At 49.8% G+C, this 26,611-nt stretch overlaps 1 protein-coding gene across 1 annotated transcript in view; it reads right to left on the bottom strand.

The window, feature by feature from the left end:
- The window catches only part of LOC115847640 (FERM and PDZ domain-containing protein 2-like), a 48,738-nt gene extending 23,473 nt beyond the window's left edge, over positions 1-25,265 (bottom strand). The window contains exons 1-11 of the mRNA XM_060286008.1: positions 25,070-25,265; positions 23,283-23,440; positions 19,188-19,211; positions 16,785-16,937; positions 14,936-15,068; positions 14,142-14,229; positions 12,266-12,392; positions 10,291-10,362; positions 8,018-8,192; positions 4,745-4,895; positions 3,967-4,105 (exon numbers count right to left, since the gene is read on the bottom strand). Of these exons, the coding sequence (XP_060141991.1) occupies positions 3,967-4,105; positions 4,745-4,895; positions 8,018-8,192; positions 10,291-10,362; positions 12,266-12,392; positions 14,142-14,229; positions 14,936-15,068; positions 16,785-16,937; positions 19,188-19,211; positions 23,283-23,440; positions 25,070-25,265 (1,416 nt within the window). The remainder of the gene's footprint in view (positions 1-3,966; positions 4,106-4,744; positions 4,896-8,017; positions 8,193-10,290; positions 10,363-12,265; positions 12,393-14,141; positions 14,230-14,935; positions 15,069-16,784; positions 16,938-19,187; positions 19,212-23,282; positions 23,441-25,069) is intronic.
- Positions 25,266-26,611: the final 1,346 nt, after the last annotated feature.

Below are 26,611 nucleotides of genomic sequence, written 5' to 3'. Positions count from 1 at the left end.
ATGTAGAGTAACAGGAACTTGCATTCATTACTGGTGGGAACGCACGATGGTTCAGCCACTTTTGGAAGACAGTTCTTCAGTTTCTTATGAAACTAAACATACTTTTACCATATGATCCAGCAATCGCTGATATCCTTGGTATGTACCCAAAGGAGTTGGAACTGTACGTCCACACAGAAACCTGCACGTGGATGTTTACAGCAGCTCTATTCATAGTTGCCAAAACTTGGGAGCAAAAGAGGTCCGTCAGTAGGTGAATGAATAAATAAACTCTGGTACATGCAGACAATGGAACATTATTCAGCACTAAAAGGAAATGAGCTATCAAGTTGAAAAGACATGGAGGAAACATAAATACATATCATTAAGTGAAATAAGCCATTTTGAAAAGGCTGGATGATTCTGACCTTATGACATTCTGGAAAAGGCAACACTATGGAGACAATAAAAAGATTGGTGGTCGCCAGGGGTTGGGTGGAGAAAGAGAGACGAACAGGTGGAGCACAGAGGATTTTTAAGGCAGTGAAACTACTCTGTATGATACTATGATAGTGGGTATGTGTCATTATAAATTTGTCCAAACCCATAGAAGGTAAAACACCAAGAGCAAACCCTAAAAGTAACTGTGAACTCTGGGGGACAACCATATGTCCGTGTGGGTTCATCAGTTGCAGCAAATGTACCACCCTGGTGGAGGACGTTGATTGTGGGGGAAGCTATGTATGTGGCGGCAAAAGGGTATCTAGGAAATCTCTGCACTTGCCACTCAATTTTGCTTTGAGACTCAAACTGCTCTAAAACAAGTCTACTAAGCTTTTTTGTAAGTATGTAGGACCTTTGACCCGGCATCGCATTGCTAGGACTATGTCCTAGAGAGGTCAGCCTGAAACTAAAAAAACTCCAGCACGAACATTTATTTCTATGTCATTTAGGTTAAAAAGAAAGATCAGAAGCAACTGGAACAATAATAATAGTATTATTACCACTCACACGGCGCCTCTAGGTGATGCCCACCAGTGAGAGAACAAATAAGTAAACAAAGGTCCAGCCCTGCTGAGGCATACCGCATGGCTATCCCAAAAGCTCATTAGGAAAGCCAGGGGAAGACATACCAAAGAGTGAGAAAGCAGAATGCAAATCGAAAGTGGCAACGTTTACAACTGCATAAAATCCCTGCGTGTGGTCAAAGGCTGGAAGAGAATGCACCCAGAGGAAAGTTGTTCTACAGTAATGATATGATTAAGGAGATTTATTTTTGTACCAAATTGTCTTTGTCTCCCTTTTTAAAATGCAAATGTAATCATGTTACTTCCTGCTTAGAATTCATCAGTGGCTCCCAATCTTTCACTACAGTGGTTTCTAAATCATGGGGTTTTTTTTTTTCCAGCACCAGAACCATTTATCAAACAAAATATCCACCCCTTAGGAGGACACACGAAGTTTCTCCTGGATCTGACTGGCAGTGCCCCCCAGCCTCGCAGCCCGGTAGCTAAGGCTGCCATCAAATCCCTGCAGAGCTGGACGGGACAGCCTCCTCCTCCTGCCCACTCAGTGACCCAGACACAGGGAGGGGCTCTCCCCTCTGAGTCCCCCTAATGCCCTTTGATGTGCCCACCGCAGTGCCTGGCACATAGTGAAACGAGGCCCTAGAAGTGAGTCCTGGCTGTGCTTTCACTATCTTACCTAACCTCACAGAGGTGCAATTCTTCTATAATGCAGATAGAAATAACACCAGCTTTGCAGGGTTGGCACGGGCTTAGATGATGCAAGCATGGAGGAGGCCCTCCATAAATTAAGGCTGAGCGAGTGGCTGCACAAATGAATGAATGTGTGTAATCTGTTGCCTTTATACACACACACACACACACACACACACACACACACACAGAGAGAGAGAGAAAGGGAAAAAGTCTGCCTTTGGAGGCCACACAGGGGCAGCAGAGAACATCTTGGAACCACACTGGTCCCCAGAGCAGCTGGAGAGGTTGAGGATAGGCAGGATCTGGGGAAGAAGCTGGAGGTGAAGGATGAGATTGGGCTGAGGCAGCAGCTAGGTGAGGCCAGTCAGAAACTGGGCAGGCCAAAGGCGCAGGGGGTTGCCAGAACTGGGCGCCTAGAGTCAGGTCTGGGCCCCTGGAGCCTCGGGGCAAGTGATCCCATAAGAAAAGTCTGGGCCTGTGTGTTCCCAGCTGCCTTCAGTGGATCTGGCCCACAGTTTCCACCAACTATCAGCCCTAGAGTTAGGGTCTCGGGTTAAACAGCGTGTCTGAATCCATAGACTGAAAGTTAGTCTTTGTTTTGTTTTACAGCAGAGCACTCCTGCTTCTGGGGTAGGGGAAGGGAAGCTTGCAAACAGCAGTTGCTACATGCCGGGCCACATACGTACGTCACCACCTTCCACCCTTACAGCAGCTTTGACCTACTACTATTTCCATTTTTCAGGTGAAAAGGCCGAGACTCAGAGAGACAACGTGCCCAAGGCCACTTAGCTACTTAACAAAAGAGTCAGGGCTTGGACCTGGTTTCTGTCTGACCCCAAAACTCAGGCCCACTCCTTTGCTCCATAGCGCCTACTAAGGGCAGCCCAACGTTCTGTCCCTGGAGGCCACCCTCCCTACTCCCCCAATCTGCACCCCGCCCGTCCAAATGAGCCGCACACAGGTCTGGACAAGATACTGCAGCTAGGACGGTGACTGATTCACCGGGGCACCCCTGGCTGACAGCACCATCCATGAGCCTGGGCCCCTCTCCTCCCGAGACCCCCCGCCCCCCAAGTAGCAGTACAAGGGCAGGAGGGAGTAGGCATGGTTAGGACCCCAGCTCTGGGGACTGAGGAGACAGGAAGGAGCTCCAGTGTAAGCAGTGACAGGCCTGCAGGCTTGTCAAAGGGGCAGGGAGGGGTTCCGGGGGCCAGGCCAGCCCTGGGAGACTGCCCACCCAGGCCAGGGGGGAGGGTGGTGCCCGGAGGAGAAAGTGAAGTCTCAGTCCTTGTGGACTGAAGTGGGAGCAGGGAAGGGAGGGTCAGAAGGACAGGGTGTTGGGAACTGAGCTACGTTTCCCTGACAAGCAAGCTGCGGACTCCCCTGATGGATGACTTTTATCCACAGTCTTATCCAGCCAGGAGCCTGTACTCCATTCATCCATCCACTCCTTAGACCAATACTCTTGAGCAAACGGCCTGTGTTTGAGACACTGCTTTGGTGCTGGGGAAATGGCAGAACAAAACACACAAAACCTTTACCCTCTGGCGGATCCCATTCTAATGGAGAGACCTACAGTAAGACTGATGAGGAAATGGATACACCATGCTGGGTGGTGAAAAACGCGAGGGGATGAAGAAGGACTTAGAAGGCTCCAGACGTGGTGGCACCTTCTGAAGATGTGCTGGGAGGAAAGCAAGATGATACTGGTGTAGTCTGAAACGTATTTTTCGAACTGCAACCTGCAATCCATTAGTGAGCTGTGAAATCAATCTTGTGGTTCATAGCCTGCATTTATAAATTAACTAGAATAGAATAGGAAAGACCAATGTGTATCACATGTAGAAAGGGTGCATCTGATTTCCTAAACTTTCGCCTCAATTCTGTTACATGGACACATGTGTACAGGTTGGGTGGTAAATGTCTGTCATTTTTTATCAGGGGTTATGGCACAAACCATTTGAAACCAGTGATTATAAGAACGCAGTAAATTAGTAAATTACTGTTTTTAGGCAAGACCTTAGATTAGAACTACATTGCAATGTATAAACTTGACCTGTTGACCTTTGTATCCCCCAGAGTCTAGCAAAGAACACTTGATGGTTGTTTGTTGGATGAATGGATGGAGGGTTGCAGTTTACCCCAATCTCAGCAGTTGATAGGTGCTAAAAACACAGGCTCAGTCTTCACATTTCTAACTGTTCCCCCCATCCCATAATTGCTTCTCCAGTGACCCCACCCAAGGGACCCCAGTCTCTACCCCTACCTCCTCTGGGTAACTGCCAAACTCAGCCTGCAGGGCGAGGACCCCCAGCTGCAGCAGCATCTCGTCATTGCAGTACAGCTTCTCCTCCAGGATGTCTCTCCGAAGCTGCAGGTAAAATTGGTGCCTTGTCCAACTGTGCCTGGGAAAGAGATGCAGGAATAAAGGTCACTGGAATGCTGAGGGCGAGGGAGACCACTAAAGCCTGGGAAGCAGGAAAAGGAGAGAAGATGAGACACAAGTCAATAGAACCCAGAGGGCAATGCCAGTAAGACAAAGGCGGCCTCCTTCACCCACACCACGCTTCCTGTTACTCACTGAGGTCTACTCTGTGCCAGTCATCTCCCACAACCATGGAGATGTTTGTTCCTGTGGTTCAAGTGAGAAAACTGATGTTCAGTGAGATGGTGTTGCTAGTAAGCAAAGGAATAGAGACAGTGATCCAACCCCAAACCGGTGACCCTTTCCTCGAACCCTCACCACTGGGCTGCTGGGAGGCGGGGCATGTTGGGGTCAGGGGAGAGAGAACTTGACCTTGACCGGCATATGTTTGAAACAAAAGGGTAAGTTCTCATTTTGACCAGGGCCTGTCCCCAAATACTGACTTTTCCCCCTTTTCTGTCATATTGGAATCCAATCAACAGAAGATCAGCCACAGTAACTGTTGTTATTTATACGCACATTAGTTTGCCAAGCACTTGCCTAGACCCATTATCTCTAATGTCAGCCTGGATGTACATAAACACCTTAAGGAACAAACAAAGAAGTGTGCAGCACTCACTGGAGCAGCCCATAGTGACTGACAAAGAACTTTATTCTCAGAAAGAGCGTGAAGGTATCCGGGGAGCTCTTCTTCTGGGGCTGCTCACTCCAGCCTTCGGGGGCTATTTTGCACACCCTGGTTTCAGCGTCCAGGAAAAAGAACTCTTTGCCTGAAATGGAAGTAGAGAGTATTTAGAGGGAAAAGCAGTCGGTGAGGCACCACCCCTCAGACTCACAGCCCTGAGCTCTGCCCGGAGGGTCAGACAAGAGCCAATTGAGTACAGGAGAGAACAGGGAGCAAGTCATCTGGATAGCTAGTACCACAGGACCTTTGTTGGGTCCATGAGAGATCAAGAACAGGGGATAAAGAGGAGAGTGTCAGGGAAGAGAAACTCAGCACCCAGAGGAGAAAATATGATTATTTATCTTAGAGAAGATATCACTTAACATCTGCCTCCCAGCTACCATCTTATGGAAATAAAATTAAAAAACAAAGAACTGAGTATTTATTCCATTTCTGCCATGGGCCAGGTGCATCAGCTGGACCATGCCCACATCTCTCCAGCCAGAGTGTTATGGACTGAATGTTTGTATCCCCCAAATTCATATATTGAAACCCTACCCCCTGCAGGTGTGATGTTATTTGTAGGTGGGGCCTTTGGGAAGTAATTAGGTTTAGATGAGGTCATGAGGGTGGGACCCCCATGATAGGATTAGTGTAATAAGAAGAGGAAGAGACCAGAGCTGTCTCTCTCTGCTATGTGCGGACGCAGTGAGGAGGTGGCCATCTGCAAGCCAAGAGGAGGGCCCTCACCAGGAACATGACCATGCTCGAAGCCTGACCCTGGATTTTCCAGCCTCCAGCACTCTGAGAAATAAATGTGTGTTGTTTAAGCTACTCAGTCTACAGCATTTTGTTATAACCTGAGATGACTAAGACATGGCGTAAGTGGAGTCACCTTTGTCTTTTGACCTGAATGTTGCCACCTTGAAAACTCCACCAACCCAAGCTCAGGACTTCAACTGCAGTTAAGTTTGCCTTCTAGCACCTCTGGGAGGGAGGATGAATCAGCTCCAGCCACTGGAGGCCCCACCTCGAGCCCCTGCTCTCCTCAAGGCAAAGCTTGACCCTCACCACCCCTCCTGGGTGCCCTTGGCCACTCCCCCTGAACCCCTGCAGGTCTGCCCCAGCCCTGCTCTGCCCCATGCCCTTCTCCACACTCTGCCCTCACCACGCAGCGTCCAGACCTCTGCCCGCTGTGTCCTCAGCCCTGGCTGCTGAACCTGACTCCCCACACCAATTCACCCTTCCCTTTGGGTCACGTCTTCCCAAGGGATGGGCAGGTCCCCATTACAGTTTGGCTGGCAGACCCTCCCAAATGGGTTTATGTCCAAACCCCTGACTGTCACTCTTGAGTGATTTACCCAGGAGGCCCCAGCTGAGTAGGTCTAGGATGTCCACATGGAAGGGGTCCAGGGGTGGGCAGCTGACTGGGAGGGAAAGTAGGGGAGAAGCCTTAAGGTTTTTCTCCCAGAGCAAGCGCACTGGTTTTATTAAGGCTGCATGTTACAGATCAATAAAAATGTTTCCTGCAGGTTCTTCTATTCACACTTGAGGAAAGACTGAGCAAACATCAACTGACAACATCGAAGCATATAATGTTGCTCTTACTTGGGAGAGGGATTTTTCAGAGGTCTGCTGAGAACTATGAGAGGTAAGGTCCGCCCTCTACCCACCATGGCACACTGAGTGATCCTACCGCAAGCTGATAAGCTTCTCCCACTGGGGATGGGAGAATAGAGGAACACGGAGATCATGACACCTAGCAAGGTGGGCTGGTGGAGCAGGGTTTAACCTGAAGGCCTGTGTGATCCCAGCTCAGCCTGCTTCCCATCACTCCACACAGTGGTTAAAGAGCGTCCACTACAACGAAGGGATCTTTGCGGTAGATGGAAATAAAGACTCCCTTTAACAAAAGGGCAGAGCTGGGAAGGTGTAAAAACCCTTTCCTTCTGAATCTTCAGAAGGGGTTCTTAACTTAGGCTCCTGGGGTGGGTGTGCTGATTTCCCATTAGTCCTGGATGATTAGATGGACTCATTTTTATTTTTATTGTGGTAAAATACACACAACATAAAATTGACCGTCTTGGGGCTTCCCTGGTGGCGCAGTAGTTGAGAGTCCGCCTGCCGATGCAGGGGACGCAGGTTCGTGCCCCGGTCCGGGAAGATCCCACATGCCGTGGAGCGGCTGGGCCCGTGAGCCATGGCCGCTGAGGCTGCGCGTCCGGAGCCTGTGCTCCGCAATGGGAGAGGCCACAACAGTGAGAGGACCACGTACCGCAAAAAAAAAAAAAAAAAAAAAAAATTGACTGTCTTAACCACAGTTAAGTATATAGTTCAGGAGAATTAGGTACATTCACACTGTTGTACAACCCCATCACCACATCCATCTCCAGAACTTTTTCATCTTGTAAAACTGCAGCTCTGTCTGTACCCATGAAGCAATAACTCCCATTTCCTCCTCCACCCAGACGCTGGCAACCACCGTTCTACTTTGTGTCCCTATGAATTTGACTGCTCTAGGTACCTTACATAAGTGGAATCAAACGATATCTGCCTTTTTGTAACTGGTTTATTTCACTCGGCATAATGTCCTCGAGGCTCATCTATGTTGTAGCCTCTGTGTGTCATCTAGCCGTCTATGTGTCAGAATTCCCTTCCTCTTTAAGGCGGAATAATCTTCCATTGTACGTATATACCACATTTTACTCGTCTATTCATCCGTCAGTGGATACTTGCGTTGCTTCCACATTTTAGCTACTGTGAACGATGCTGCTATGAACATGGGAATACCAATATCTCTGAGAGATGCTGCTTTCAATTATTTTGGGTATGTATGTCAATGTGGAATTGCTGGATCATAGGGTAAATTGGTAATTTTTTGAGGAACTGCCATATTGTTTTCCATAGTGGCTGCACCATTTTGCATTCCCACCTAGACGAAAATGTTTCTCACATTTGCTTGTCTAACCTCAAGGCACTGAGATTGGTCAACCAGACCCAGCAAATCACAGAAGCTACAACATCTTACAAGCATTGTTTCCTTACCATCCTCTGCACTTACTTGACAGTTTGCACATGAGGACTTGACATACTGACTAAGGTCTAGGTGTGCAAGGGGCAATGTCCCAGTCTCAAGCAGTTTTGTTAGAAGAAATAGCACTTAGGTACCTAGACAGCGGGGTTACCTGAGGCACCAGCCCAGCTGTGGGCTACCTGGGAGCCACTTACCTTTCATGTAAGCCAAGCCAAAGTAAGTGAGCTCCCCAAGGTTGGCAAAGGACGCAACAGCGCTGAAGACGGCTCCCACTGTCGACGTGATGTCACATCTCACCTCCAAGCACTGCCCGTTCAGCAGCATTACACAGAGGGCCCGGAGAGCCAAATAGGACTTCCCTTTTTTGGTCTGAAAACAAGAATGGTATAAATTGTAACAACAACTACAAGACATAGAGTCTTTACCATGGGCTAGCTATTGTGCTAACCACTTTATATGTATTTTCTCATTTAACTGACAAACAACCTGAAGAGATAAGTACGTTTGTGATTCCTGTTCAGCAGAGGAGAAGCAAGGCTCACAGACGGTAAGGGACTTGCCCAGAGTTGCACAGTTAGTAAAAGGCAGAACCAGACTCAAATCCGTGCTCTCTGCCAGCCTCTGCAGGGGCAGGAAGGCTGGGGAGCCACATGTAACAGATCTCTCCCCTGCAGAAATCGTGGCTGCCCCTTGAGCTCTGCTTCTCTAGAGGACTGCCCAGGACCACAGTGGTGAAGCGTACACCCCCAGGAGTACTGGACAACCTGATACTGACCCCCAGGCCTTCACAGAGCACAGCAGAGAGAATTTGGGTGGGCACAGATCCAAGGAAGAGAGAGGGCTGGCGCTAAGGTGATTACTGTGAACCGAGAAATTCATCAGCAGAGCCGCATCCAAAGATATGCCTTCTGTCACTTCACCCTGCTCAGACAAATTCCAGATTCATGGCCTCTGTAGCCCCACCCTAACCACTGTTGCCTGGGCTCAACCGCCCAGAACAGCCCATCATTCTGCCGCCACAAAGTCTCGTCTGCCTGAGTCTCTGCACATACTGCCCACTGCCTGGAAAGCTCTTCCTCTCCCTCCCCACATGGCAAATTCCTATGAGTTTCCCAGATCAGGCTCAAGACCTTTTGTCTGTGGCCTGGAGGGTCAAGCCACCCTCTCCCTTCTCTGCTCCCCCGATGCTTTCTGCTCAGGGGCCCAGCCTCCCTAAGGACGGGGGCTGAGTATCCCCTGTGCCCCAAACCTAGACTGAGGCCTGGCCCAGACCTCCTCAAAGTGTCCTCATTAAAAGACAGTCATGGGTGGACGCTACAGCTGGTTTTAGTGCCATTGAGACCATGCCTGCCACCACACCATGACCTTCCTACACCCAGGGGCAGCCCCACACCCCAGGGGCCCGGGCAGGTCTGAGGACCCTGTGGGAGGGAGAGCTCTCCCATGATCCCAGGCAGGGCTGACCACATGGCACACTCTTAGCCACCCTGGTTCCTGCCTGTCCTGCACACCTGTGTCCCCTGGGGCGGTTGTTTACCATATGTGCGCATGCTGGGGCGGGGAGGGTGTGGAAGGTGCTGTGAAGCACCCAGTGCTTCGGTTTAATGCTCTGCAGTTGCCCTCTTGAAATTTGTAATAATTGTATCCTTGAATGTGTGCTTTCTAAGTGATGTCCCATTGGAGCACGCACAAGGAGCGTGGGTTCACAGTGATCCTGCCTCCCCACCTCTGGTAATGGGGTCTGGCTGCCAGCTCCTCTGTTCCCTGGTGCCCCAGGCCCCGTCCAGTCTCTGCCTCCCACTCCCTACCCTGCAACCTCTGCCACCTTCCACCCAGGGCAGCCCCCGGCTTATATATTCCACCATCCCTCCCGTCCTCCCCGGGGGACTGGTTCAGGAAGGGTCCCAGTCAGGCATCTCAGAGCAGGGCATGGCAGTGGCTGTACCCACTCTGGGCCGACAGCACCACAGCTCTTTCCTTGGGCCCCAGGAGGGACAAGCCTGTCACTCACCCCCAGTCCAGGTCCGCCTGAGCTGGGGCAGCAGAGCCAAGGGAAGGGAAACTGGCTTTTCCTCCCCAGAAAACAGACAAATGCATATGCATAAATTCTAGAAGGCAAGCTCCACATGAAGAGGACTCTGCGTTGTTCATATCGGAGATCTAGGGTCTGGAGTAGTGCCTGGTACCTACTAGCTGCTTCAAGAATATTTCCTGACTGAATGGGAAGAATAAGACAGAGCTCGTCTGGAAGGACAATCAGGACTCCGTCAGAAGTCACAGGGGCTTCCTCTTAAAGGGGAAGAGGATGCTGAAGAGAGGACGTGAAGTATGAGTGTGACTTGGCGAGGGCTGGCAGGTGCCTGGAGGAGAGAGTGAGCCCCTCAGAGCTCAGTCAGCCTTGTGGCCTGCCCAGCTGGTCACTTCCCTCGCCAACCTCCAGCCCTACCCAGTCGAACCCAGCAGTTACCACAATTGTTCCAGGCAGATACAAGATCACCGGGGCCTCTCCAGCCAGCAGGGCGAACTCCGGCCTGGAGAACTGAAGAAACACGCAGAGTCACTCACAGTAGAGGAGAGAAATCAAAGTCAAGTTCCATGGAGCTGGACCCCCAGGTCCAGAACTGGGCTTCTCCCATGGCCTCACTTCCCCCTGCCCACCAGCAGCAGTCCCTTGCCCAGAGCCAGCAGCAAGCAGGTTTCAATGAAATGGAGCTCAACTGTGCTGAGGCCCTAGCTAGGCTGGGCATCTCAGAGCAGATGTCTTACAAGTGGGTGTGGTTTTGGTGATGTTCTAGCTGTTCAGTTAGGTGCCCACTTCATTCTCAGTGATATAATTCATGCATGATCACATAGTCTTTTATATGTCTCAAAATAAATACATATTATATGCAACAAGAGTTTTCAAAAACGAAAATACCTTTAGATTTAGATCCGATGAAACGTTTTTCCAGCTCTGGACATTGAATCAGTAGTGTGCATGAAGAGCGATTCTCAGTTTCACAATACTCCATGTTTGTAGCACACTTGTGACGCAGGAAGTGCTTTAATGCCACCATTATTTAGACCCAGCCATCTAAAATGGGCTGAGAATGGGCACCCTATGGGGTGCCCATTCTCAACCCATTTTGCAGGAAGTCAAGGCTCCAAGAGGTTAAGAAACTCACCCAAATCTAACACCAGTGAGTGATAGGGTTGGGTGGGCCTTCTAATCTGTCCCCCATGGGTTCCTGGCAGGACTTCTGTCTCAAGAGGCCAAACATCCAGCCAGGGTGTCCCTCAGAAGCGTCTTTAGCGAGTGGTTATGAAGAAAAGCCAAAGAAGATGAACAAGGCCTCCCTGATGCCAGTCCATCCCTCCCCCTCCAAGTTCATGAGGCCCTGAGAGTGGCCTTGGAGGGCAGCAGGGGCTGGAGGGGAGTGTGGCACCAGGGCCGCAGAGGAGAGGATGTCTTGAGGCTGCCCCGAGCTCAGCTCATCCCTAATTAGTTGAGCACATTAAGCAAATCTCTCTGCAACAGACAGACAGGCAGACAAGGCCTTCTGGGGGCAACTGGGTCTGACGTTCCCAAAGGGCTACTGATGCTCAGACAGAAGGCCTGTCAGGGACAGCCTCCTCAGTGAACAGCCTGCTTGGGAGAGGTTTGTCACAGATCCAGGGGCATTGATCCCCGTGGTCACTGTGGGCTTGTGTGGTTATTAAAACAGTTTTGCAGCTCATGTCAGTGTCATGCATCGAGGAAGGGATGCTTTTTATCTAAACACCGGAAGTGGCTCTGACCGCTGGTGCCAGAGCTGTTTCTGGCAGAAGGCGTTATCCTGGGACCATCCCTGATCTCACCCTGCAGCACAGGTGTAGCAAGCCGGCCCCTCAGCAGAGACCAGCTTGCCTGCCAGGAGTCAGGGGTCCCCGGAGCCACAAGTAGAGGTCACCCAACGTGGTCCCTCCTGTCGTCACGGACTTCCAGGCTGGGGCAGCCTGGCGTGGCTACTCTTGCGCCCCGACTCCCCACACTCGTCCAACCCCTACTGCCCTATGTGCCAACCAACCTGGAGAATCTCTCTCCCTGACTGTCCCACCCATTCCTTTGCTCCCACGTGTCACCTGTTCAGAAGGCCCTTTCCAAGTACATTCAGCCTTCTCAGCTCTCTTACCACGTCCCCTGTTCTGCCACCATCCACGCCAACGGCTGTGAACTTCCTGAACGCTGGGACCTGCTATCTTCAAACTTCTGTCCTACACAGAGTCTACAGCAAGGCCACTCAATAACACCTATTGCCCTGAATTTCAAAGTTCAGGATGATTTTAGTCCAGTTCTCTGTAAATCTCAGCCCAGGGACCCCGACCCCCGGCAGGACCCTGCCCATTTTCAGCTGCTGTGTCAGCCACACATGCCTCCTTGCTCACACCTCTCTTGGGAGTGCCCTTTGGTCCTCTCTGCTCACCTTTCCCTTTCTCTGCAGGAAACCCTTTCCAGAAGAAGCTGCTAGCCGTGAGTTTTCTGGGAGAGCAGAACCAGAGCTGAGCTGTCGGCCTTCCTGAAGATCTGGGGGAACTTCAGCTGGAAGAACGCTGGCCAGCGGTCAGAGAAGGAGCAACAATTAACAGTAGAAACAGCTTCCATCTAGCAAAAGCCCCCACACACGCGTGTACCCACTACTGCCCCTTCACCCCACGAGTTATATCCGCTTTGCCAATGCGGAGGCTGAGGCCCAGACAAGTTAGGGCTGCAGAGCCACGGGGGTTGTTTCGAGGTACAAGGGTGCAGGCCGTCTCTTCCTCACCCCACTTTGACCCTGCCTCTGCTCACTGTGCTCAGGACAGGCTGGGCCCGTGACCCCAGGTGCAGAACACAGAATGATGGGGCTGCAGAGGGTTCTGACTTTCCTCCCTAGAATTCTATCTATTGTTCAAAATGTTTCAACGATAAACACACATTATTTATGGAATCAGAAAAAAAAAAAACGATTTTCATTGGGAAAATAGCAAATAGAGTTTTGTTTTGTTTATTTATGTTTGGCTGCACTGGGTCTTTGTTGCTGCACATGGGCTTTCTCTAGTTGCGGCGAGCAGGGCCTACTCCTCGTTGCAGCGCACGGGCTTCTCATCACGGTGGCTTCTCTTGTTGCAGATCACGGGCTCTAGGCACACGGGCTTCAGTAGTTGTGGCATGTGGGCTTAGTTGCTCCGCAGCATGTGGGATCTTCCCGGACCAGGGCTCAAACCCATGTCCCCTGAATTGGCAGGCGGATTCTTAACCACTGTGCCACCAGGGAAGTCCCACAAATAGAGTTTTAAATAGAGGAAAAAGCATTTTGAGGTGAACTCTGCAGCCTCCTGCCAAGGCCCCAGCTGTGTATTTGACATCAAGCTGGCTACAGCCCTTGGCTGATCCGTGGAGGGACAACGAATCAAGATATATATAAATAAAGTTTCAAAATGCATAATGTTCCAGGTCCAGGAAGATATGGGCCCATATGGGTTTCAAGCAGGTTTATTAGACTGATTTTGAAAATAGCCACAATTCTTCTCCCTGATCCATGCCCTTAACCGTGGGACTTTGAACCCCCTCCCATCAGAAGGTGGAGTCTGTTCCCCACTCCTTGAATTTGGGCTCACCTATAGCTTTCTTTGGCCAATAGAATGAGGTGGAAGTAGTGAGGGCTAGGGCTAGTTCTGGAGGTTCTGTGGAGATACCTGTCTCTCTCTCTCCCTCCCTCCCTCCTCCCTTTTCTTCTTCCCTCCTTCCCTCTCTTGACCTCAACTCTGCCATTGTCATAAGGACAATCGCAGGCTAGCTAGCCTGTGGTGAAGAACCAGGGCTTGCCTATAGACAACAGCCAGCCAACCCCCAGAAGCGAAGTTGCCCAGCTGAGGTGCAGCTGATCACAGATGCACAAGAGTACCCTGCAGAGTGCAGAAGAACCTCCCAGCTGAGCACAGCCTAAATTCCTAACTCACAGAATCAAAAGCTAAATAAATCATTGTTTTTAGTCGCTGTGTTTTGTGGCTGTTTGTTATGCAGCCTCATGTGACATAGATAATCACAACAACAACAGAAGCATGTTGTTCCATAACTGAGTCTGAACTTGGTTCCCAGAGGAGACAGAATGCCCTGACACCATAGCTGCCGTCAGGCCCCTCATCATCTTGGCTTCATATCTGCTTAAATGTGGCTTTTTCACCTGCCAATGCAATAGGGTCAGCTTTTTCCGGAAAAGCAACAGACTTCTCAATAATCAGAAGAAAGAAGCAGGGTACAGCAGGTCCCACACCAACGTCCCACAGCAAGTTCACAGCCCCGTACACCTTGCTGCTTACCTGTTCACAGAGAGGCTGCAGCAACTGTGTGCTGAGGCACTCAGTCTGGGCTCCAGGGAGCTCTGAGTCTCTGTGCTTCTCTCTGAAACTAACCAAAGAGCATGGTGGAGGGCATGAGCAGAGGCAAAGAGCACAGCTCTCTTGAATTAAGCAACCTAGGGTGTGGATATCAGCATCACGACTTACTAGCTGTGTGCCGTTGACAAAGTTACTTGACCTTTCTGAGTCTCTTTCCTCATGTGAAAAATGGAAATGGAAATAAGAGTTACAGAGGGTTGGGGGAGTTTTTGGGAGGAAAGATGAAGCTTAACAACAAAGAGAACCTTATTTTATGGACAACAAACAGTAAATTAATTTTTTTTTAATCTCAAATTGAAAAGCAGAGAACAGTGGAAGATTTGACGATTAGTCTAAAGGCCATTCTTCTAACACACCTAGAGCAACAACAAAAACACTCTTTCACAAATTGCCTTTTCTTTCACTCCACCTAGAAATCAATTAAAGGGAAATTTTTTCTTTCATGTCGTTTGTTTAAATTTGTTTTTATCAATTTTAAAAGAGAGTTTATGTTGGGTATAAATAACTCTGCTAAATTACATCTCCGAATGAAGTTTTCCTCAGGACACAGGCGAGTCCTAAGCTCAGCCCCTTCTCTTCAGGGGCTTCCTGGAAGAGTGGGGTTTATACGGGCTTTCTCTGCCTCCACAGCATGGACATCAGGCCCACAGGGGCCAGGAAACAACAGAGTGGGTACCATCAGCCCACCCAGGGAATGCTCAGGGCGCCATACCCACCTCTGCAGGGATGCAGACACCCCGGGGCCCTCGCTGCCCGGCTCTCACAGCTGGCCTGCTGCAACCTGTTCCTGAGCAGGTAGCTTCTGTCGTGCTGCCCGGACGAGCTTTCCTCCACAGCCCTCCTCTCCACCTGAAGGTCAAGTACATCACACATCCGCATCCCAAGGTCGAGAGGGGACATTTATACAGACGCATACAACCTGGCTATCAGTTTGAGTCAGTGTGGAAGGGTCTGTCCTGCACAGTGGGAGCCCAACAGTGAGCACGTAGCAACCAGAGCGAGGTCTGTGTGTACCAGCCACACAGCCTAGAGGTGGTTCACTCACCCCCACCCCCCAACACCTGCATACTCATGCACATCTGTGCCTTCGCTCACACGCCCCCTCCACGGGCCAGGGTCTCCCTGATGATCTCTCCTGTGCTTCCAAGGCCTAGAGCTACATCCTCTCCACCTCTGCCCTCTCCATACCTGCAGATAGGAATGTCCTCTCATCACCTCCCCTCGTCACTTTACTCACATCCGGCTCTATTCCACCACGTTACAGCAAGTTTGCTTGCTTGTCTCTCTCCCACAACCTCACTGTGTGCTTAACGCACCCCTGTAGCTTACTGAGTTCAGTGCCCCAGTGAGGGTCGAATAAGCGGTGGAAATCACTTCACAGGTCCCTGATGGAAATCACTTTATGATTTCCCGATGGCAACGCTGCAGATCATCACAATGTCCATCAGGGGACAACGACATATCAATGGATGGTAGGCTCTAGTGTCCTTCGAATACATGGACCTCCTCTGTCCCCACCAAATCCTCTGGCTCAATGTACAGGAGTGACATGTTTACACGCCAAGAGAGAAGGGGTCCAAGAAGGAGGACAGGATGGAAGAGGCATTTTCTTTTACTTTTTTTTCTTTCTTTTTCTTTTTCTTTGGCCACCTGCACAGCTTTCCAGATCTTAGTTCCCCGACCAGAGATCGAACCTGTGCCCCCTGAAGTGGAAGCACAGAGTCCTAACCCCTGGACTGCTAGGGACTCCCTGGTAGAGGCCTTTTCTGATTGACTGTGGGCAGCATCTCCACAGCCATCCCCTCCTCTCCGTCCACATGGCCCCTGTCTCAATTCTCCAACACGCCCCTGGACAAGCGCAGTGCTGCCCAGCGAACACCTCACTTGCCTCACCCGAGTCCCAGCGAGGCTGTCTCCTCCTGAGACCACCTCCTTACTCGGCTTGTCCCCCATCCTTCCATCACTCCCTCTCCTGGGAGTACTTCCCCAATAACTAACTTGCACAAGAATGCCCGCCTCTGGCTTTGCTTCAAGGAAACCCAGCCTAAGCCAAATGCTCACTCTGTGCCGGACCCCTTGCTAGGCACTGGCGAGTGCACAGGGCAGCAAGCACAGCAAGGTGACCCTCTGCAGGTACACGATGGCAGAGGGGAGGGAGCAGCCAGGGATGATGTAGGCACAGTCAGGGAAGGCTTCTCATGCAAGGCCTAGGGTTGAATTTTGATAAGCTAACCCATGGGTCATAAACACGACTGTTTTTATGAAAAGAGGCTCTTTCAAAGATCTCAAGGGTCTTAGCCACATTAGAAATCTAGGCTCGCTCAAAGGTCTTCACCAGCACTGCCCGCTAGAACTGCAGTAACAGGAATGTTCTAGATCTGTCCTGTCCAGTATGGTCCTCGCCAGCTACAAGGGGCTACTGAGAACTTAAGTGTGGTCGGTGTGACTGAGGAATTGAATGTTTTATTTCCTTTCAATGAACTATGACTTAGCTCGTTTGAACTTCAACAGCCACACGTGGCTGGCGAGTAGCCCCCGGCTTGGAAAGCGCAGATCTACACTGACCTCGGAGATGGTGCCCAGAACCAAGCCGGCCAGCTGTCTGACATGGAGACTGGCAGAGGCTGGGTGGACGGCCACTTCTTCCCAGTGAATCCGACAAGCTTCCAGGATGGACTGCAGCGGTAGCCGCCTGCCAGGCTGGTCTTCACACATGGTTAGCAGAATGGAGTGCAGGGGCTCGCAGAGCTGCAGGGGCTGGAGAGTGGGGCAGCCACATGAGAAGCCTGCAGAGCAGCGGCCCCTGAGGCCAGCGCCTTGTCGGGTGTGCCGTGGAGACAACTAAGAACGGATGTTCTCATTAACTACACAGATGCTCACTCCTGGGGAGTTTAGGGAGGCTGAACAGCCTGAGGCCTGTTTATCACTGTTTATCGCTGAGGCCACAAAATGAGGAGCAATTATCTCTGCACCAGCTGTATGTAGTCTGCTGCTTTCTAATCTGGAACGTCCTTCGGGGCGCGGGGAGCCCAAACACATCCTTGAAATGCCTACGAAAAATAGGTGCTTGACAAAATGGATTTCTGCCTATGCCAAGCACCCAGATCAAACCAGGTCAGCCTTTAACTCACATTCACCTGGCCAGATTGACATTTTCTCTAATTATTTAGAGAATAATATAGGTGGCTCTCACTGGGCCCTTCCCCTAGAGTGTGAGCTCCAGGACCACAGGGACTGTGGCTTTTTCACTTTGGAATCTCCAGTGGTCAGCATAAGGTCAATAATCATTGATTGAACTTTATGTCACATGTACACATCAAGCAAAAGAAAAAATAGTTATTTTATTAAACACTTCCCTCATGTGTTTGAATGACCATAATTTATATGGGGAAGGTCTCAAATTCATACTCACTCTCAGGTGTTTTCTCACCCTCACCCACACTCTAAGTTATTTTCCAGATGAAGACTGCACTACCATCTCCTGCCACGGAGCACGAGTTGTGAATGCCTATCTTCATGTGTAACCAGGCTACTGAGTCCCACACTCATATAGCACATCAGAGGACCTCTTACGTGCCGGGACTGAGTGGCTACTTGCAGTATAAGGTGGGAGACAGCCCCAGCCTTTAAGAGGTGTCAAGTCTAATGAGGAAGATGGTCACTTAAAGAAAAAAGGACAGTACAGGGTGATAAGGGCTTTGGCCTCAGAAACATAAGACGTGGTCATAACACAGAGGAAGGGGCCTAACTCAGTCTGGGAGGGAGAAGGGAACTGGGGAAAGAACTTGAACTAAATCTCAAAAAGCACACGGGCTGGCCAGGAGAAAGGCTGGGGAGTGAGCCGCAAACAGAGGGAGCAGTGTGGGCAAATGTTGGCATGTGTCTAGAAGGAAGGAGGCTATGGGCAGGACCAGGCCCAGGGCAAAAGGACAATGCAGGGTCCCTTGGTCAAAATTGTTAAGAACTTTAATGCAGAGCACTGAATCAAGTGGGGGGCCCTTTTAAGTGCAGGGCCCTGTGCTATTACACAGGCCACATGCCCACTAAGCCAGCCCTGATTATGGCAGAGTATCAGAGAGGAACCAGGATCACAGGTAGGAACCAATTCTGGGATCCAGGTATGCTCTGCTGAGAAGAGGAATGCAACGCCGTGGGGAGTGGAGAGCTGTGAAAGATTCCACAGGAGAGGGACATGGGCAGGTCCCTTTTCAGAAGGAGCGCCAGAAACACTGGGATGTTTAATTGGAGAGGGCAAGGGTGAGATGGAAGGAAGGAAGGAAAGGGGGGGAGGGAGGAAAGAAATAGGGCAAACAGGCTGGACAGAGTTCTCCAATGTATGTTCTTGTTACACTGGTTTCTACGGAATTCTTATAGCGTCAGATGAAAATTTACACATACACACACATACGCATACTGTAGTCAAAAATTTTATAGAATGCTATGATAAAATTTAAAAGTTTCTGTGCTTTAAGCCTTCTCAGAGTCTTTAATAAACTACTCTGACAAATCTTCAAGAAGAAGACATCGTATGGACATTTTCCCAAATCAATTGAGCACAGAACCCTTTTTCATGGAAGCATCTCACTTCAGGAAGGGCTGCTTTAAAGCCTTTTTTATAAATTGGTATCTTCAGTATCTATAAAATCCTCTAGCTTCCTACTTCCTCTGGACTGGAATGGCAAATAAGTTCTTATCTTACTTGCCAATCCCAAATTGTATCTGCCTGGAGTGCCAAGTTGAGTAGGATTCTGAGGTTCTTTCTGTACGCAGCAGGAGCAGCTCTTTAATCGATTGGTAATCCTTCCTAGAACCTAGGAGTACAGAGTGGTGGCACATAGCTCAACAGATGTGGTCCCTGCCCTGGGAAAAATCTAAATAAGTCCAAAGACATGACCTGGCAAGACTTTGAATATCTTGTTCACAGACCTGATTTGGTGGAATGTGAAACCCTGCTGACCAGTAGAGGGTCATTCCCAAAGAATAGACGTGCATCTGCCCAAGAGAAAAAGCACATGATTAGATTTGTCACCTCTGTTATTCCATGATCCTGTAAACAAGATACAATTCATTTCCGCATGTGGCAGACACTGTTGGCTGGCTAGCCGAACAACCATCTGCAACTCCCTTAAACTTTGCTGCATCCTACTCTAGAGGCTGAAAGTCTCAGTGACCATGACGCTCAATTTTTGTGAAAGATGTGAAGTAAGTCTGTTAGGGGGCTTCTGAAAAAGTTTGTTCTTTACTGTCAACAGGAACACATGTGGCTGGTCCCATCCTTTGCCCCCTGTTTCTATCTTGAACACTGATGTGATACATGGAATCATGGCAGCCATCTTATGACCATGAGGCAATAAGCATAAAGACAAAAAGTCAACAGCTAAGAAGGATAGATTGGAAATATACGGCCTAGATCCTTGATGACATTTACCAAGCTTTTGACCAATCTCTTGACTTCTTGTTACATAAATAACTATATGTATGGTTCCAGCAGCTGTATTTTAGGCTTTCTGTTTCTTGTAGCCAAAACTGTCTCTACATGACACACTACGGTTCAGCCTGATTAAAAAGCATCATATGTTGTCAGAAAGCAACATTGTGTAACAGAAGAGCATTATCTGACTTCCCTGAGCCTCAGTTTCGTCATCTTTAAAGTGAATATTCTGCCTGAAAACTTCTGAGGATTGCGTAAAGAGGACCTGGACACGGTAATAATAATATTCATTATTGTTTTGATTATTATTAGTCAGAGAGCACTTATAACAGACTAAGCCTTTCTCTAAGTCTTTTACTTATATTAATTTATTTAGTCCTCACCACCATCCTGTGAAGTATGTATTTAATTTTCCCCATTTCACAGAGAGGAAACTAAAGCAAAGACAAGTTAGGGAACTTGCCCAAATAAGACCTAAAGCCTAAACTTGAACCCAGGCACCAGAGCCCCTGCCTGGAGCCACTTGGCTTTGTCACCTCTGGATCATACTAAATCCTCAATAAATGTTTATTATTATTATCATTACTATTATTATTAGGCTTCTATTATAACTGACAAATAGCATTTCCCTTAAGATCTTTCTCTTCATGAAATGATTTCTGGGACTTTGAAAGGGAGACGTTGAATTCGCAAAGCATGATATGTAAAAACGTATCGTTACTGGAGCAATCTACTGAGTCTAATGCAAGTGGGGTTCGTTTTGGTTTTTACATTTTTAGGTCAAGGGCATGTGTACAATTCACATGTGCCAATTAGTCCTCTTCTTGGTCCGAAACTATACACATAAACCAGCTAACCACTCCTCTGGTAAAAGGCTAGACACCTGCAGGGAAGTTCACCAGCTGCACCCTCATTTCCAGAGAACTGACCCTGAGAATGGCTGCCTGGGCACTGCCAGAGGCACCGTCCACACCTGGGAACTCACCTGGATTCCAAGGGCTCTATCTTAAAGTGTTCCAGCTCAGGGCCTAAGGCTGCAATGACAACAGGCCTCATCCCAAATCCCAAATACAGCCCACTGGTAGTTGCTGCCTTGGAGAAGGGTGGTGAGAAGGATTCCGAAGGCAACTCCTGGCTCAGCGTGAAAGAACATCATGATAGATTGGTAATGTCTGCCATGATCCCGGGATGGGGTGATGATGGAATGAGTGCCTTGTAGTTAGAGACCTGCCCACACCTTCCACCTGCACCTAGAACTAACACTCCAAGCAGTGGAGGAAACATCTCAGTGTGCTGGGTAGAGCTGAATGTTGCCCTGAGGAGAGGGGTCAGAGTACATCCTCTTAACCTCAGAAAGGGCCCAGGGCTGTGGGAGGATTCTGAGCAAAGCCTCTCTTGAGACTACTTTCCTGATTGTCTACCCCACCTCCCACAGGACCCAAACCAAACTGGATGAAGACAGGAGACCCTGAGGAATGGAGGAAAACAGAAGTTAACAGAACTGCATGGTAGGGATGCTGTAAGAGAGGGAATGGCCAGGTAACCTTGCATCCTGGCCTAACAAATAAGGCTGAAGGCCAGTGGTTTCTTCTGCTTAAGCCACACTCCCATATGCCATGCCTAGGGAATTAAACCACCAACAAAATTGTTGTTTGGTCCATTAAGGACTCAGTCCCTGCCCACATTGACCCTCTCCCAGCTCAAACTCACCCTTTCCTTCCTGGCTCAGATTCTCAGCAACACGCTTCCCTAGTTCTTAGCTCAGCCTATTCCTTGAGCCTTGGAACTCTGGGAACCCTCCCTCCTCTCCATGGAGGAACATGTGCAGAGGGAGAAGGATGTTCTTCCCCAGCTTGGCTCAGCTCCAGGATGGTCTGAGCAAAGGAGTGACTAGATCTTCAGAAGAGGCCAAGCTGCAGTCAGGAGGGTGATGTCTGTCCCTCACTAGTGAGTGTTGGGAAGGATGGGGAAGGACCCCAGGAACACTCAAGATCTGTCTCAGCTCAGGTCCTGGAGAAAGCAGAGCCTGAAGCAAGGATTCAGTATGACATTTCATTCAGGAGCAGTAAGCCCAGGGCAATGAGGGTGAGGAGAAAAGGGGGAGGGAGGCAAGGACAGATGTGATGTGTGGGGTCACTACACTGGTCACTTCCTTGTAACAAGCAACAAAGCACAGCTGGAAGCACAGCACACTAAGCCTTGGCACTCAGAACTTCTCTGGAAGGCTAGCAAGACTTTCCTAAAAGCAGTTCATGAAGAAAGGAAGAAGGGAGGATTTATCTTCTCCTTCTCCTCCCATCTCCCACTTCCCATTGGTGGAGTTTCACTCCATAGGAAACTAGCTCCCCTGCACTTTCAGGTTTCATCAGCAGACCCCTCTAGTGTTTGCTCAGAAAGTCAGATCCCACGGCTCAGGATGTATCATCTTAGCTGAGTTCAGAGTGTAGGAGGCAACTTGGTGTGGGTGGAGCTTCACCCAAGAGACCCAGATAGGGGCAATCTGAGAGGCCCTCAAGTCTGTGTCCAACACAGGAGTCCAGGGATTCACCCCCGGAATCTGGCAGTGTAGGAAAGGGTTCAGGGGCCTGGTGTGCTGGGGCAACTGCCAGTGGGGTGACGGAGCCCAGGCCACTGCAAAGGTGACTCTCATGTTTTCGCTGTGGTGATCTGATTTGGAGACAAACCAGTCAGACATGGGCCCAAACTAGACAAACCTGGAAGCCACTGAGGTCCTATTCTCCAAGCACAAAGGAAAAGCAGCTCCCATTCCAGGATGCCTCCTGAGAGGAGCAGAAATTCCAGATTTGCCCTTTTCCAAGGAAAGGGAAAGGAACAGAACTCAATGATTAAACACACACTATGCCCTGCCCAGTACTGTGTGCCTGCCTGACATCATTCTTTCCTTAGAAATGCTTCGTTTTAAAATTGAAGATCATGTTTAACTAGAACTTTTTACTATTCAGAAGCAAAACACATCCATGGAAAAACAAAAATCACCACTGATGTTGCTATCCGGAAATAATCACTCGAGACATATATTTTTGGAACTCTGGGCATGTGTATGTGCGTGTGCGTGTATGTGTACACAACTAGGATCACGTTGTACGTGTATATATTTAATTTCTTTTCAGGTCATTAAGTTTCTACAGCTTAATTTTCATGCTATCTTGTTTCATGTCTAACTCTCACTGGAGATTTAGCTTGTTTCCAGTTTGTCACTAATGTCAACCACACAGCAGTAAACATCACGGCAGCCAAATGAATCTTTCCTCGTGCCTTGGGATACATTCCAGTTGAGGACTTGCTGGGCCCTTTTTACTGTTTTGCTACATGCTGCTGGACCATTTACCTACAATTTTTCCAGAACTTCTTTTTCAGTATTTCTAATAAGCTGATTTGTTAGGTCATATTAACCCCACTTTACAGACATAGATCTTGGAGCTCAGAGAAGTTGACTTGTCCTCATCTAAGAGCTAATAAATTACTGGCAAGAAAGCCTGGGAATAAAATTCTTTAACTCCATTCTGCTTCAGTGCTCCTCGGGGCTGAGCTGGGAGCTGGGGAGGACCTAGGACCAGGCGTTTCCCAGAGGACAGGCCCAGGGGGTGCTGCAGAGACACCACGTGCCTTACCTGAGATGAATAAGGCTGCTCGTCATCACTCTGTCCCGGTAGCAGTTCAGGGGCCTTGAAAGGAGCCACTTCTATATGAGAAACGTGGTCTTGGAAGGAGAGACTTCCAGTCGCAGAAAGCAAGACTGACCAGGGGCAGACCACATAGTCCGAGGAATCTGAAACCAAGGCAGCGATGCGGGTGTAGAGATAGGGCTGCCATCTGGAGGGCCATCTGTGGGACTGTGCCCGGCAGGTGCCTTGCAAACCCCCCCTCTGGGATGAACTGTGAGCAAGACCCGGGGAAACACGTAGTGGAAGGAATTCAAGCCTGACGCGAGCAGGCATAGGAGCATGTGTCATGAAAGGTGGCTGCAGCGGTAGCTGGGACACTAGCAGCTGCGTCCAAATTCACAGGTGGCCCAAGAGTCTCAAGGTAAAAGGTAAAGAGAGATCAGATCCACCCGGAAATTAGCACAAGTCTGAGTTCTCTGGAGCCAATTCAGGGACCAAGATAGCCGGTCTTCTGGATGTACTATAGCTGTTCATCAGAACCTCCAGGGCGAGGAAGAGGGATTGAAGACTCAGGAAGAAGATGCAGCTGAAGGGACCGGTGCACAGCCTCCCCACGCGGGGACCCTCACCCTGACTGCGCATGTGTCATCTCCCGCATGGGGAGCCTCCACGGCTGGCTGGCAGTCCCCAAGCACGTGTGACTTCGGAGCTGACATCTGGGTGTGGGCACTCAGTGTTTGTTCCAGTTATGAATTTAAGGCCTCGAATCTCCAAATCCGTCTTTCAAGACCTGCTCCCTCCCTTAAGCATCTTTTACGGCGAGCGTGATGTGCAGTTTTCTCAGTAGAGGGCGCTGGAAAGACATTGCGGGAGGCGGGCTCTCCTGCGGTTTCGAGGGAGGTGGGGGAGCGGTCACCGGTTTGTGCTTAAGAGTGACGCTCTGCTCCTACGCACGTCCCTGGGCCACCCCTCGGGCCGACCTTGTCAAGTGATCATCTTCTCGCGACCCGGTCTACACAGACTCGTTGGGCTCCAGGCCTCCTGCCGGCACTAGGTCCCGGAGCTGTGGCTCACCTGCTCCCGCCCCCAACCAGAGGGTCACCTGTAGGCAAGCGCCTGTGCCTAGCTTGTCCGGTGACTGCAAACGGCTATGGCCAGGCAAAGCAGAGAACTTTGCCATCATCGTGGGCTGCAAGCACAGCTCCTCCAGCCGATCTGAACCCCAACCTGGGGAGGGGGCTTCCCTTCAAATTTTGTCCCTCACTGGGTACTGCCCTCAATCCTAGGGGGCCATGTCGAGTTTTCTTATATCTGACAGTTACTTTTCTATGGGAGTTATAAATAATTCTTTATATTAACCTCCCCTGTTTAGACCACTGAGTGTGTGGGTTCTGTCCCCTGATGGGACACTAGCTGTTGCAGCATCTTGCAGGGGGCCATTTTGCGGGTGCCAGCCATCCTGATAGCTGCCCCCTGCCTCCTGTCTCTGATTCTGCCCAGACTGCCCAGGTGTTGGAAGAGGCCCACAGAGCTGCAGCCGCTCTCTCCCTAGACACCATGCCCAGAAAAGTTGCAATACCAAGGCAAAAGAACTTTCTTCCAACTCTGCGGCATGCCATGGGTCCAAGAGACAGAGCTGCCCTCCCAGAGCAGCTCCATGGGTGGGTGTCCTTTGCCTACTCATTCTAATACCTCGGACGGATGACAGATCAATAAGCAGCACCCGGAAATGTGTCTGGGAAGCTTCACATTCAGCTCCCTGTGACTCAGCTGCCCCAGTCACACACTCTTACCACCACGGAGGTCTTCCAGGAGCCGCTCAGCAGCCAGGGACAAGAGGGACCAGATCTCCTCTTCAGACAGAGCTTCGCCCCGGACCTGCAGGGCACTGGCCAGAGTCACAGAGGCCGGGCTCATGCCTGCAAAGACACACGTGTGTGGCAGAGCCCTTGCAGTGTCCAGGAGCATGTCTGGACCAGCACTGGCCATGACAGCCCATGCATGGTCCAGCCCCCTCTGCAGCACACCAGCCCCATGTTTTATCGCTTACGTCCCCCTGCCTGGGTGCAGGGCCAGGCACACAGGAGAAGCTAAAGAAATGTTCATTGGTGGCTGGCTGGGTTCAGCTGGTTCTCAGTGAATGAGCACATAAATAAATAAACTCCCAGTTAAGTGTTAAGTCAATAAATGAACGAATGAACAAACAAACCATGAGAATGGTTCCCTCTGAGCTGGGCATGTTCTGTCACAGAGAGCTTCCTTGTCTGGGGAATGTCTCTCGCCTGCTGTCCTCTCTGTCTGAGAAAGTGGGTAAACAACGTTTTTTGCCTCCCAGACATGATTCATGTCTTTTCCTCTCTGGCTGCCACAAGCAGAGTTGGATTTGGTGCCAGAACCAGCCCTGTCTCTAATGATCACCAACACCTGCCTGAAGGGCAAGAATCAGTAGAAGGAATAGTAAGCCCTGTGTTTTGAAAAGGTGCAGACTCACAGGAAAGCAAGGGACTGATCTGCTGGAGAAGGAGGTGAGAAAGCTGGTCTTCTCTTCCCTCTCTTCTTAGAGGCTCTCTTTAAACTAAAGCTGACGTTTAAATGTCTGTCCCCCTGACAAAGCTGCCACCCACTAATCTCCAGCGTGGAGAGCCCCAGGTGCGGTGGCAGCAGGAAGAGGCCAGGCAGGCTTTTCCTAATCCATTTGCGTCACTGATCTTTTCTATAGCCGGAGCGCCGAGGGCGGGTGTGCTGAGTTGGGGGCAGGGTGGGGAGCACATTATGGCCCAGCCATCCCTCCATCCAACATGCTAATCCCAGCTCTCCACTCGCCAGCTGCTCAGCTCCCTCCACGCACCTCCAAAACCAGCCTCCTGCAGCCTGAGTCCCAGGAGAAAGAGCCTGGCTCTTCCATCTGTCCCCTGAGGGTGAGAAGGGCACTGCAGCAGAACCTAGACACTTTCTGTATGTGGTATTATTTACCACAAGGAGTCTGCGGAGAGGGACTGTTGATCCCATTTACAGGCAGGAAAGCAGTCCAAGGGAATCCAGGCAAACAATGATGGAATCAAAGCTGTAATCCAGGCCCTCACTTGTCTTTCTTTTCTTTTCTCTTCCTCCTACTTCTTCTTTCAAACTTTTCTTGAGACTTATGGACTAGCCATTCTCATTCTGCCACATTTTTCTAAATCTTTATAACCACAGTGAAACACTGTCTAGTAAAGAAAAAACAATGGGACAAGATTATGATTCTCAAATAGGAAATGAAATCTCTGAATCTCAAAATGAAGTATCTCTCAAAAAATATGAAATGTGATTTTTTTTCTAGCTATTTTATGACTAGA

The sequence above is a fragment of the Globicephala melas genome, chromosome 16 (assembly GCF_963455315.2).
Source record: "Globicephala melas chromosome 16, mGloMel1.2, whole genome shotgun sequence".
Classification (NCBI taxonomy): Eukaryota; Metazoa; Chordata; class Mammalia; order Artiodactyla; family Delphinidae; genus Globicephala; species Globicephala melas.
Note: the sequence above shows the minus strand (reverse complement) of the source record. Positions and strands in the feature narration are given on the sequence as shown.